The sequence below is a fragment of the Mercenaria mercenaria genome, chromosome 5 (assembly GCF_021730395.1).
Source record: "Mercenaria mercenaria strain notata chromosome 5, MADL_Memer_1, whole genome shotgun sequence".
NCBI classification, from domain to species: Eukaryota; Metazoa; Mollusca; class Bivalvia; order Venerida; family Veneridae; genus Mercenaria; species Mercenaria mercenaria.
The window spans coordinates 43,721,322-43,736,306 of NC_069365.1; the positions used below are offsets into that span (position 1 = coordinate 43,721,322).

A 14,985-nucleotide genomic window follows, 5' to 3' on the forward strand; every position below is an offset into this window, starting at 1 on the left:
GAAAATACTGTATGACGCTTAATATATAACGCTGAATTAGTAAAAGTATTAAATGAGCCTTTAAGTTTTTTTTACATAACTGTTTTTCCTATACAATATATTTGTCTAAAACAGTAGCCTCGCATGACCATAATTTAAATTAGATCTTATGTGTGACACTGTGAGTATATAAACTGAAACCCTTTCAACCATTTAAAACATTCAGAATGTGGAAGAGATTTAGTATAATATGTGCACTTTTTGTCAGTAGATATCTATGTATTCATGAAAGTCGTATCACTTCATGGTATTAAAAGTTGAAGAAAAAAATGTGTAGAAAAATGACATATGCCATTCAATTATCGTTTTTAAAAAAAAATATGTTTGGTGGTGGACTAAACAGAATGTCACAATGTTGGTCTTTGTCGAGGTGTTATCAACCTTTAGAAATGTACTCAGCAATAAATCTTTAGTCCTGGAGACCATTATATCTTTATTTCGTGTAAAATCAAGTTCACGTTCTAAGATCAACCCTCTACCGCAGATGATCATCACAAATCGACAAATAGCATGTCATATTGTCGTCCTTGTGAGGCGATATAAAAATATATAGCCACGATTGAATATTCTAATTATGTCGACGACTAGAACTGTGTAGTTTCGTAAACTTTGATCAACGTTGACAATTGTTGTGCTGGATCATCAACTGTCAAACTTCTATTGCGTTTTGTCTTTGAAAATAAACACAGTTGCAGGCCCTTACATTAGCAGGTCAATCCGTTGTTCACTTGCTACTTTTTAACATTAATACATTAATTTGGTAACTTATCACGTCGCAGTTGTCTGTCTTTTAACATCGTAACAATGAATATTGTTGAATTACTATATATACAAAAAAAGTACAAATTCATTGTGTAAAACAGTTTTAAGATTTGCACATAGAGTCATGACCATTGTTCACAGACATCATCTTGTATATAATGGTCTCATTCCAAAAAGTCCACTGTCTGAATATGAACTTCCCCTGTTGCTTTATCTTCAACTTTAACCGCTACTTCTGTCCCACCAAAAATAAATTTGCATCCAAATTTTCGTTTTCTTCCGAGTGTCGTATCTGAGATAGGTATTATAAATCGGCCGATTTTAACGCAACCTGGTTCTGTAACAAATATGGGATCAGCTGATGCTGAGGTATATATGTCGTAGCATATTCCTGTCTGAGTGTCACTAACAGGAAACGAATATTTTTCTTTTTGTTCTTCTTCTAGCTTTACAGTCTGTCCGACGGTAACATGTTTAGCAAATAAGTTTATGCAATACGTCACTCCTTCAAAATTACGGGTTATTGTGGGAGGATGCTTGCAGTTTTCTGATGTTTCGTGGGAAAGGGCTTCTCCATAAGTATATTTGCATATTCTTTCTGCAATTGTACTTGGACGATGACCAAATATTACAGCACCTTTCAAAACAGCAAGACCAGCGCCCTCAGGAATGATTATTTTCATACCGCTACCAAATTTGTTTCTAATGGCATCCTGCAGTACATTTGACTCAGAAAATCCTCCCACCATTAAAATCGCCTGGCAGTTTCGTGCTGATTGCTTTTGCATTAAAGAAGATATATGACGAATAATGCTGTCAATTGCCTTTTGAAAGAACGTCCTCGTTACATCTGCATCAACTCTTAATTTTCCACTCTGATACGAAACCTGATCTCGATACTCTGATGACAAAATCCTTTCCTTAATTGTAAGATCCGTAGCTTCAAGGATAGTTTCCGCCAGCGAGGGTGGAATACGAAATGTCACCTTGGTCGATTGTTGTGGGGAAATGTCTCGTTTCTTTACCTCGAACGTTCGTAATAAATCGATGTAGTCATCCATGTGCTCCTCCTTGAATACTTGAAAAGTTTCTTTTCCTGAGAAGAAATAAAAATGAATTGTGACAATTTCATAAAAACAATGTTTCTTCCCCTAAAATCAAGATTACAGGGTAATTGTCCCTTAATTTGACTTTCAAAAAAAAGATTTTGCTTTGTTGGTTCGATGTTTCTCTCTAATCTTTCTGACAATGCTATTTCAAATACGTAGCTACAGACGTTTAAAATATTATATATCATGACCGGAATACTAAATTGAATTTTCAAAATCTTACAGCATTTTAGGGTTCTAGTAACTTCGTTCATATGAATATCAAAGTTTTATTTTAGCATCAAGTGTACTGTAAAAACATGATATTTCATGGGAGAAAATCATCTAAAATCTAGTTTGCCTGTTTGATTTTTCCCACTTGAAGCGATACTTATAATTACCAAAGAAGGTTGAAAAGTGTGTAACAATAACGAAACGGTAAAAAGTCTAAGATTAAATGATTATATATGCCTGGCAAATATTATAACATGAATAGGTTCATACCCGCAATTGATGCAATGAACTGTTCGTATGCTTTATCAACCTCTGTACCTCCCCAAGCTCCACCACTGGCCTTGTGCAACTCTCGTAGTTTTCCGTCTACAATTACTTGGTGCACCGTAATGTCAATAGTACCACCTGAGAAGTAAAATCTAAATCAATAAAGACTGCCAATAACCTAATCTTATGCACTTTAGAAATAGTTTTATTGTTAATGTTTTCTTTCTTTCACTACTTTGATTCGATTTAAGGTAGTAAAAACATCACTACATTAGATATAGACGAATATCCTGGCCACGAACACTAAACACGACAAATACTCTATTTTTGGAGTTTTCGTGATTTCGTATTTTTTTGTTGGCAGGGCGTAAACACGACACGTTATAAGATTATACGAGAAAACTCGACGCTTAGTGGGCGCCGACAGAACAAATTTATCTGTCACTGTTTCGTGTTAGCGGGTATGAATATGTCGTATTGGCGCCCTTTATTTGTCGTGATGTCGTGTTGTCAGGACTTCGCCCCGCCGACCTTATTTTTCGAGTTTTCGCTCCGCCGACATGAAAACACGACGAATACAATTCAGTCATAACAGCTCTTTCTTTTTCTATTTCATTTGAATGTAACATTTGTGACGTTCTAAAATATATATTTTAAAATTTGCAATAAAATATTTTGGGTAGGGGCAATTTCTTATGGGTAGGAAGCGGGAGAGGAAGGCCTGTTTCTAACTTTAAAAGGAAATGTGACAAAAGTTCAATACCGCGCTTGAAAGATGAAACAAATTTAATTGCTTAAACTGCATTTCCTGAATTCGAGATTTAGTGAGAAATAAATCTATATTTTATACTTTAGAAACAACTAAACAGCCGTATGATCCAGTATTTGTAACCGTTTATAGACCATTTTGAAGGGAAAATGACACCAGAATCGAAACATGGTTGCAAAGATTAATTATAAATTATAGTAGTATCAGGTTTTGTGACGGAGTATCCACCTCAGTATTAATATGATTTAATAGCAAGCTTCAAACGACAGTCAATGCCAAAAAAAATAGAACATTGTATAATAAAGTGGTTCTACCTCCTTCATCAAACATTTAATTTGCATTATCACATAATCAAACTAACCGAACAGACGTGTGTAACTTGTTGTGTATATATCTTGAATTACAAACATATTAAGATAAAAAGTCATGATCATGTGGATCGATATGTAAAGTGTTTACATTTCCATTGATACATTTGAATAACCCACAGAGCTAAAGGATCGCAGCCCTTTTAATGGGGGCTACTTTCATCATTATCAACGTATACTATTATCAAGTCATTCACATGTCTAACGGTAGACGACAGAACGAAAAACATGAAAATATTACAAATGAGATATTTGTCGTGTTTTCGTGTCGGTAGGGCGATGATGTCAAGAGAACAACACAGCATGAAAAATTAAGAGCGCCAACACGACATCTTCATACCCTTCAACACAAAAACCCGACAAGTAAATATGTCGGTGCCCTCTTAACGCCGTGTTTTCGTGTAAAATGTGTAAAGCTTTCTTGTTTTCGTGTTGTCGTGTTTTCGCTCCGCCAACACGCCAACGAAGAAAGTAGACAAGTCAGAAAGTTGTTTCCAATGTAAAATGGTATTGCATTCCCTTGCGAAAATGCCCTTACCCAAGGGAAAGTCATGTTTCTTTTCTTGTCACTGCTTTGAATATACAATTATACAAATATTAAAAGTATGAAATAGATAAGGCGACCTAACCGTATTTTTTCACGCAAAAGAAATATTACTTTAGTGTACAGATGTACCTGCCGTTTTTGCCATTTATTTGCACGATAAAACATAATTAGCGGCTAATTTAACTATGTCCATAAAATAATCTGTGCCACGAACAAATTCTCAGGAAACAAGACGGTTCGTATATCACTTAAAACGGAATAAAATGATATGACTGTGATCAGGAAGTTGGTCATTAGGTGAGATACATTGTTCGGAAATATAGAGTAAACATTTAATTGAATAAGGGCTCCGTATGTAGCATACTTTACGTATTTAACATCATATAATTTTATATCAGCAATACTTGGAAAACAGTTAAAGGATCTACAGGTGGTACCCATACACACTGCAGATAAATGCTGTGTCGAAGTTGACTAAAGGAAGTCCGTCAACATTAAAATGTACTTCCTTTAGCGCGAACTGTTACATCATGGAACCTAAATCCTGTATGTGTGATACAACAGTAATTGTTTCAGGCATCTATAGTAATTACGATTCTATCATCAGAATTTGTTGTGATTACACATTATCCCGTTAGCTCTTCAGCAAGAAGGCAGAAGGTATTGTTTACAAACTGCCAATTTCGCTAAATCTCTTATTAGTCGTAAAAACGACTCCTATCAAGTACAGTTTCTGAATATCCTCACATGATTTGTTTTCTAAAATGTTGATCAGATTGCCCATTAAATTATATTGGATTCGAGTGATTTTCAATTTTGGCAAATTTAATAGTTTCTTGTACACGTGGGAAGATATAAGTTCTCTTACCTACCCAGTCCATGAATCCATGACATGCATACCTTACCTTGAGACCATAATAATGGGTAAAACATGTGATAAAAATTGAACAAGTCTGTTGTCTAGTATGTTTGTGCATTTTAGGACAAATATAGTAAGGGCAATGGAACTACATACATGTATACAAGTGTTTAAGGGTGTAATACAATCTGACATTTGTAAAATACATGCTTTTGAGTTTATTTTGGCATCCAAACATTCATCTATTCCAAAAGTAATGTAGAGCCAGAGGCATAAAATATGTTATGCTTGTCCTGCTGTTTACCTTCATAACTTCTAAGATATAAAGTTAAATTGACGTAATTTAGATTTTAAAGGCACTGACCTCCAGATTTGGCTAATAGTTATCTTTCTTTCAAATTGAGTTTTGGTCATATTATGAACATTGCAATATCGGTTTTGTTTCTAAAATATTCTAAAGATTCCAAATCAAGAAAAAACAGACAACCGCTTCGGGAATCGAACCCCGGACCGCCGCCACAATAAAGACTTTTTTTCTGTCGCCGTAACCAATAGCGCTGTAGCGAATTATGACCTCAAAATATAGATATTAATAATCGAGACAGTTTACCTGGATTAAAGCGTTACAAACGCTTTTTGATTTTCATCGTAAAAAGTATTAAAAACAGTAAATTCTCATGTGTTTCCGTAATATATAGTTTATCAGTAATTAAGTTTTAAAGCCTTTTTTAAGAAATATAGCATTTATTTCCAGATACTGTATTCAAAAAAATATTTTTGGTTGAACGACCTGGAGGCCAGTCCCTTTAACGATTTGTAAATTATGTAAAATGAACACAGTTTTCCGGCGTAGAAGGTGTACTCACATAGAACATAATCAGGGCAAACAATCCTAAAGTGCTTAAAAACTTTCATTCCAAGGTTACATGCAATAAACTGTTTTTATTTGTTTCAAGTAGAGTTGAAATACAAGAATATTATGTTACTGTTTATAGATCTTCTTTTCTGATTTGTTTTACGGATGCCATCAGATTTATTTATCAAAAAAGAACTTGAACATGGTAATGCATTTATTGTTATGTCTTGCAGCATTAAAAAATGTCTCTTCTTATCTGCCAAAACAAAGAAGAACAGAAACTGCAAAATTAATCACAGAATTTACAAATGCATTCGGCCGCCTTCCTGACATCTGGCGAAATTGCATTGAAAGCTGACAGACACTATGATATATAGATAATGGGTACCTAATGTACTGATGAGGTGATTGCAGTGTTTTCCATGTATATAATGATTTTTGTTATACACTACTGTACATGCAACAACTTTCTTATTCTTATGTAGTGAGATAAACTCTTAGGAGAAACCCATTGTTTTTGTCGCTAGGGCACTGGTTTGCCTAGGATACCAACATATTAATTATATACACTAGGCATAATCGGCCTGCTGTCCCTACAGCTTGTTCACATCTTGCAAATATTACAATTGTATGTAGCGCGTCCCGGTAAACATAAAGATATATTGGAGTCAGGTGTTGAGTGGCATCCATGTATTTGGGGGCAGTTTGTCATTGAACCTTCAATATTTAATCATATTTGCTTCTTTTATGTATTTCAAGCCTTTTTGACTTGTTTTGGCAGTGCATGTTGATTCATGTGACGATGGTTTTTTTTATATTTTTATCTTCAAATCGCTCCTCGCCCGCTCCAAAAATAGATGAAATCTAAAAAAGGTATTTTTATTTCGCTCGCTCACTTTTTTGGGGAAAAATCCGATGACCAAGAAATCAATTTAGTGTGGCTTGGTATACATTCTTAAGTTTTCAAAAGCATACTAGTATGTTTAGACGGTCCTGCATAGTTGATAAGTTTAATATTCTACAAAATAATATGTGCAGACCGCTATTTTGTATCACACGTATATGAATAATTTACTTTCATGATATATTCATTTAATATATGAAATAACCGCGCATCATACAAAATGATGTTCCAGTCATATATCCATAATAAAACACAACTTTACAGTAATTAGGTAGAAAATATAAAGGTTATCAGGCAAATATACCTCCTGCATCCACTACGATGTATTTAGTTCCTGATTTAAATGACGCTAATGACATATCCTCATCGCCTTTTTGAACTTGCAGATGCCGGCAAAATAGTGATGCTGCTTCTGGTTCAAGTGCGATCAACAACTTTGACTTTAGAATACCAGCCTGTAAACGTAAAATAGAAACATCAACTAAATATTCTTATCTTGAAAGAATGAGTAATTTCTCAGGCATGGGTGTGACATGTTATTTCATAAAAATATCACTATATATATATATATATACAGTCGAAACTCAGTATCTCAAACTCGCTTACCTCGAAATGTATGTATATATATATATATATATATATATATATATATATATATATATATATATATATATATATATATATATATATATATATATTGAAGGCAAAATACCAAATTAATCATAATTTTGTTGTATAGATGAATCTTTTATAATAAGTAGTTTTAGAATGCCATAAGGTTTTGAATACTGACAACATTCATTATAGCTATTAGGAAAATATGTACTTACATCTTCAGCAGCTTCCCTCATAAACTGTTTGGCAGCGTCGTTCCAGATTGCAGGCACTGTCAGCACCCACTGAATATCGTCTTCTTGCAGGACATCAGCGAGTTGTTTATGACATTCTTTCAATAGGTCGTTTTTCAGGAACTGAATTGCCAGTGAGAACACAGTTTTTGCTGGCAATCTCTTTCCTGTTTCGTCCTCTAGAGTAACTTGTCTTTGAATTTTCTGAATAAATATTCAGGATTAAGAAACTATGTATGCATGGAAGGCATATGTGTAGGTCATCCTTCATCCAGCCTAATCCCTTGGTTTCAAAAATCAACAAATTGAGACAATTATATAAATATCACATGCATTCAAGTGTATAACCAGAAATTGTCATCCCAAAAAATATAATGCTAACAGAGGTGATAGGGTTAGCCGAGGTTGGCATTTTTAAGGGTTTGCAATATCTGCATGTATTATTTATATTGATATACTGAAAAATATAATGATGACAAAATCAAGGAAATATCTAATAATATCTAAAACTTGATATTTATTTTAGAGTTATATGCTATTTTAGGGGTGTAACTTCATGATATTAAATGGCTATTAATGTTAGCTCTGCGGAATATAAGGACATGCAAGTGAGATATAATGATGCACAATATTTAATGGCTGATTTATTAATATTATTCATACATGGACAGAGTAAGTTTTCATATGATTATCAAATCATTTTTTTCATATCTAAGCAGTACACGCATGCACTTACTCACTCAAGCACGCACGCACGCATGCAATCATGTATGCTCACATACACATTTTTTCAGGATCTGTTCATTTTACTTTTGGTCCAAACGGAAATACATGTAATTTTATCTTGGCAATTTTTCAACAGTGATCAAGAGAAATTCACGTAGGTCTTCGAAATAATAATACTGACATAAAAGCTTAAGGAAATAAACATAGTTGTATGAAAATTTAGAACAGAAAGAAAAAGGTAAAGTAGTGAAAATCATCTGACTTCGACGACCTATTCTGCTTCCAGCGAGAAGCTCCTCCTTTTTAACTGTATAACACATGCACTTACAAGTACATTTCATTTTCAACTTAAATAGGTCATAACATTATGCTAAATAGTGCAGTCAATTCTGTTGAACGGATGCCCGTTTAAGTCAACCTCAAGCACTCGCCCTGATCACCGGAAATAAACGAAGGCCATACGACTGCAAATTAATAGAAAACCGCTCTTATGACAAACCTAGGAAGTGAGCTTGGATTTTCAGCTATACAGTCGCGGTATCAAAAGCCTGGAATGACGTGAATTTGTTTGACAACGGAACATTATTTCCATGGAAATAAGAAAGCGTGTTTTCATCAAAGCTTCTTCGTATTAAGCATTGCATCGGAAAAGTAAACCGCAACTTGCATTCTAGAACCAATATCTTTGAAATATACATTCTTTAAAGAAAGATATTGGTATTTTTATAATGATTAAGACCTTTAAGTAGTGTTATTTCTAACAACAACGAGAATATTTCAATACTTGACAACTGAATTTTGAAAACACATTTACCATTTTATCAAATAACATCATTTTAAACCTTCGGAAAAAGAACCATGGTTTGTGTAACTCATCAGCAGCAAGTTCAGCATACTTGGTCTCTGCTACATATCCAAACGAATCAAGCGTTTTTCCATCAGGGTTTATTAAGACACATGTTGGAGCTGAAAAGTGATAATAGTAAAACAAATATTTAGAGTTTGCAAAAAAAGGTCTAATTTTATATATACATTTGTAATGATTTTCTTTCCTAGAACATTATTATAATCAATGCTTTTAAAAAATTATTATGTCTTTTAAAAATAAACGCATTAATAATGCACGTGAAAGATATTCTTTTTGATATTTGGCACAAATTTTTATGTTACTGTGCCAGATTTTTGACATTTTGAGGAGTTGTCTATTTGTTACGACACTTAAGACATTGTGAACCTATGAATTAGAGAGCAGTGCTACAAGTATCTGATTCACCTTTACCGTAGCAATGGTTTTCCTCGATTGCTCGTTCAGTAAAAGACAGTATCATTGATCATTCAAAAGAACTCACAGATTGGTAACAGGGATTATTACAATTTTCAACTGATCTTGATTTTATTAGGTATTTTCCATTGTAAATTTCAGCCGTTTTGGACTCTAGAAGGCTTTACAATTTCAAGTATGACTTTATTTTTGATGGGTTGCTATATGGTATCTACGCGAGTATGTAGCAATGATGTCATTTAGAAATTGTAAGGTTTCAAAAAACATTTAAATGTTTCATGAGCTAAAATTTTACAAAGGGAAATTAAATGTTTGGTCATACAAGTGCTAATATTAAAGATGTATAAAAATGCAAAAATTCTACTACTACTCATGGGGACATTTAGGATAATGTATCTTAATAATTTCTATCTCGATTTGCAAACTAAAATCACAATGTACAAACACACCTTTTTTAGATTAAGCGGATCATACTGTAGGTTTATATCGCTAAAATGAAAGGATGCACGTACGATAATGTCACGACCACATAGGACGTAATGGCCAGAAGTTATAGAACTGATTTTGAAGATCAGTCTCAATACTCTTACATCCATCTATCTAGCTGGCTTTTTCTTTGCTAACATTTAAATTGACAAATGAGAGAGTTGCATTTTGAGACTGATTTCTAAATATATTTCCACAACATAGAGACCAGAGCTGCCTTTTCCAAGAAGTATACTCGAGAATTATTTAAAAAAAATCAAGGCTATTTTGTCCTATTCGAGCTAATAACAATATTCATTGGTGTTATAATCGGTATAATTTTGACAAAGATAAGCGCAATCTGCAAATAATTTAACCTTTTTAGATACCAGGCCCCCTGTTTCACCAAACCTTTAAAGTCCCCCCCCTGTTGGTAATGACTTAAACTCCATAGTGTACTCATCTTTGACTTAAGTTGAGTAACTTAATTTGCGATGCGTTTCAAACCGAACATTTTATGACCTCACAATGTCGTACTACTACTTCAAGACCTTGAAGTTGAGTCTGTTAATTTAATTTGAGACAGATCTATGGCTTCCTCAAATTGTTGTTCTCTACTCAATATGGCCGACTTGTAGCCGCCTCGAGAGATTGGCGCCGTAGACAGCGAGTAGAAAGGGTTATAACCCTGATCGTATAAACCCTCTTGAGGTTTTTATCACACGCTCCGAATTAGGCAACTCTACAGATGCCATCCGGATTCTAGTGTTTGTTCTATGGGAATATTTTCAACGCGTTTGGAGAGCCCTACTTTTCGTTTCGTCTCCTCCTTCCGCCCATGATTCTCTCTGGTTAACGCTTCCAGTTTGTTTTGCCAGTGGAGCCCATTTATCTTGTTATTGGAGAACATTCACGGTGGTCCCAAGTCTTCGGTGGCTCGGGCTGTTCGGAGACCCACGCAGCCATTTGTTCACTAATAGCGATACATCAAATTCCCGAGGACGACGCTGCAGAGCATCCACAAAGATTTTCAACATAGCAAGTAAGTATCGGACGAAGCGAAGGATTGGTTTCCAATGAAACATTTAGCCACTTATTGACCCAAAGTAAAGTAAATACCCGAAGTTTTCGTAAATCGGTCAATACGTAACTTTCATTGGTTGATAAAAATTGTATTGATTTGAAAGTTACACACATAGATCTATCATTAAAAGTACTTTAACCGATTTATAACTATGATGGAAAAATAATGCCACATCAAATCTTAAATATGCCTGTGATAGCCCTTTTTTTCAAGACATTGTACGAGTCCCTAGATCCTGGATATAAATAACCAAATAAAAAAGTTTTTTGTGTCAATCCTCCAGATTGTTTTCTCCAGAAGATGTAAATAATCCCTGAATTCATGATTTTGATTTTGTGGTCGTTTTTTTTCTTGCATAAACTTATGGATAGATGTGGTCATGAGGGGTGTACCCAGCCAACCCTACCCTATTATAACCTGAACATTGTTTGCACACCTCACATAAATAATATTGCTTTTCATTATACAGTATAACAATGATTATAAATCCTTGAATGTGCATGTAAATTAACATAGGACCGACTTTTCCTCGAGCTGGCTAACATTGTACAAATGCTGGTGTTACTACTCAAGATATTGTATGCTGTTACACACATGGAAGTGTGGGTAAACCATGGAGAGGCACAAGACTTTTAATATATTCTCTAATTCATCATCTCACTCTTTCCTTATTCAACACTACCTTTAAGAGGTAATATCAAGGTCTGTATCTTCTCTTTATTGTAAAATTGCCAAAAGAAATGCATAGCATTACAAAGTGAATGCTAAGTTATTCGTTTTATTTGCCACTGTAAATTATTTGGTCTTGATCTGCACTGGATAAATATCCACTGTTGTATGATGTCCAATTCTCTTGTTACAATGGTGATCATTGTACCTGATCATAAATACATTTCATTCACATAACCTAACTAGAGACAGGTAAGAGTATTTAAGTCATATAGTCATTTGTTTGAAGTTATTTTTGAAGGTGAATGGTAGGGTAGAGAATTTTTCTCTGAAAAGTCTTTTGGAGTGTTCTTAAAGCTTAATTTACAAATTCAAGATTAGGTTATATAAATATCAAACCATAGCTAATATGGATTCAGATGAGAGGGACTTCATGTTAGTTTTTTATATATTAGCTTATTATATAGAACATATCATCTAAATGGCATGGCCTTTTTTAAAAACGCCTACAAATAGTTTAAACATTCAACCCTTGTATCACACACCAATTTCAAAACTTTCAGCTGTTCTGGTATTTCAGGTTTAAAAAATATCATAACCATAATTTACTATTATGGATTCCAATGGGAGGAATCAATGTTTCTTTTTTTATTATTAGCTATTATTATATAATTGGGTGTGACCTTTTTTGACCTTAATAACATCAAACCCTGTATCACACCCACTGTCCAATGGAATCCTGCTTATGTATTCAAGCTAATTTTCCAAGTTTCTAAACATATAACCTGTCATTAGAAACCTGTCCAGCAGACACCAGCAGGACTTATTATCCCTTTTCTGACTTAAAGGGCATTATTTGAAAAATAAAGGAAAAGCCACCCTTCCATCCTTTGCTAAATAGCAAGACTTAGTGTGTTATATCAGTTCGTTATGAATTATATAATATCAAACAATAGCATTATAGATTCACATAGAGGAAATTCATTGTTTCTTTTTATTAGCCTATATCACCTGTACATGTCTTTACATGTCGACCTGAGACGCTTACTCTCGTTTAAAGACCTGGCTTGGTGTGAAGACGGCCATAAATAATTGTTTTTTTTTCTGTGGCTATATTTTTCTAGGGTTATGATCCTTTCTTATTTTTACAAAATAGGCTGGTAAAAGAAATTGGTGTGTTTAACTCCTCAAACACTTTTTGATGCACAACCTTATTTGTATACAACTTGCTTCAAACGCCTTTTCGGACATGTTTCATGTGAAAATGATCTGTACTAAAAACTTTAATATTTACAGGATGGCGCAGTATGTGTGGGTATCCATGTCCTATGGACACAATTCTAGTTCATTTTTGATTCCCATTAATTAAGATATTCTAGTGAACACGTGTAATTACCTAAACGTATTATCAGCTCACATTAACTACAGGCTCATGGTGAGCTATTGGTATAGGCGGATGGTCCTTCACCCATCATATATTATCAACATTTTAACTTGATATCCTCTGAAACTACTGGTTAGAATAACACCAGTCTTGGCATGTACAACCTTGTAAGGTCCTTTCGCAAGTTTGTTTTTTCAAATGGGGACACTTGGCAACTAACCTTGTAAGGTCCTTTCTCCTTCACCCATCATCCATCTTCAACATTTTAACTTGATATCCTCTAAAATTACTGGTCAGAATAACACCAGTCTTGGCATGACAACCTTGTAAGGTCCTTTCTCAAGTTTCTTTTTTCAAATGGGGACACTTGGCAACTAACCTTGTAAGGTCCTTTCTCCTTCACCCATCATCCATCTTCAACATTTTAACTTGATATCCTCTAAAATTACTGGTCAGAATAACACCAGTCTTGGAATGTACAACCTTGTAAGGTCCTTTCTCAAGATGTTTATTCAAATGGGGACACTTGGCAACTAGAGCTAGAAATAGGCAAACCTTTAAACAAGTTTGGTCTTTAACATTAGTTGTGTTAATACTAATTTGTTTTAGCTCGATTGTGTTGAAAGCTTCAAGCTTATTGGAACCACTCACGATTCCACTTCCTGGAAAAACCAGTACTGGTGTCATATGAGAAGTCATACATTAGTATGAGGTCCTCTCCCAAATTTGTTCAAATGGTACACTTGGTCCCTTTTAAGGACTGTTAGAGCTAAAAATGTAAATACCTTCAAATGACTTTATTTTCTGAACTATTTGATAGATCTTCATCAAACTAAGTCTGTAGTATCAGTATAAAGTCCTCTCCCAATGTTATTCAAATGGGAGCACTTCCTTTTAGGGGCCGCTAGAGCTAAAACTAGCAAATTGAAATACCTTAAAACGACTTCTTCTCATGATTTTTTTTCACATAAACCACTTGATGGATATTTATCAGTCTTGGTTTGAATCATCATTATAAGGTGTTTGCTATAATGTGTTTAAGTTGATGCACTTGGCCCCTTTTAGGGCTGCTAAGACCTCAAAACAGAAAAAAAGACTTCAAACAACATTTCCTCATGAATCACTCGATAGGTCTTCATCAAACTTGGTCTGTAGCCTCAATATAAAGTCTTATCTTGATTTCAAATGTGGGCACTTGGACCCATTTAGGGGCCAATAGAGCTAATATAAAAATACCTTATTAATCAACTTCTCATGGGCAGCTTGATGAATCTTCAATAAGCTTGGTCTGTAACATCTTTGTAAGGTCCTCTCCCAAATTCGCCCAAATGGGAACACTTGATCTTTTTAGGGCTATCAAAGCTAAAAATATAAATACCTGTAAAGAATAATAATATCTGTCATGTGCTTACGAATCGGATAGAAATATCCGTCCCGAGGGCACCTGCGCACGTGGCCGAGGGACGGATATTTCCATCCGATTCGTAAACACATGACTGATATTTTTTCTTGCATATTGTCTACATGTTAGCATTTTATTCTGGCAGATTATTTTTCTTGCGTACCGTATTTTACAAATAACAGGTAGAAATATTTTCTTTGTAGCACTCTTTCTTATAGTAGAGCGCGGGAAATTAACGTCCGTAAGCAGAAGTGACGTCATGATGTTTTGCGTTACGCACAATAACAAAGTTCCACTTAACTTTTATCGTTTGTAGCGTAACGTTATGTTCTTATGGTAAACTAACGTATTTTGAATCGAGAAATATACTATAAGGAACGGAGAGAAACTATCAAGGTACCTTCTTTTTTCGTATTTTTACATAAACAATAT

The 14,985-nt window shown here is 34.3% G+C and overlaps 1 protein-coding gene across 1 annotated transcript; it reads right to left on the reverse strand.

The window, feature by feature from the left end:
• Window positions 1-965: 965 nt before the first annotated feature.
• On the reverse strand, window positions 966-13,399 carry LOC123557047 (heat shock 70 kDa protein 12A-like). The gene is made up of 6 exons (XM_053544571.1): window positions 13,372-13,399; window positions 9,082-9,233; window positions 7,524-7,745; window positions 6,998-7,148; window positions 2,394-2,528; window positions 966-1,897 (listed from the first exon to the last, which is right to left on the reverse strand). The coding sequence occupies exons 1-6, from the start codon at window positions 13,397-13,399 to the stop codon at window positions 966-968; spliced, it is 1,620 nt and encodes a 539-aa protein (XP_053400546.1).
• Window positions 13,400-14,985: the final 1,586 nt, after the last annotated feature.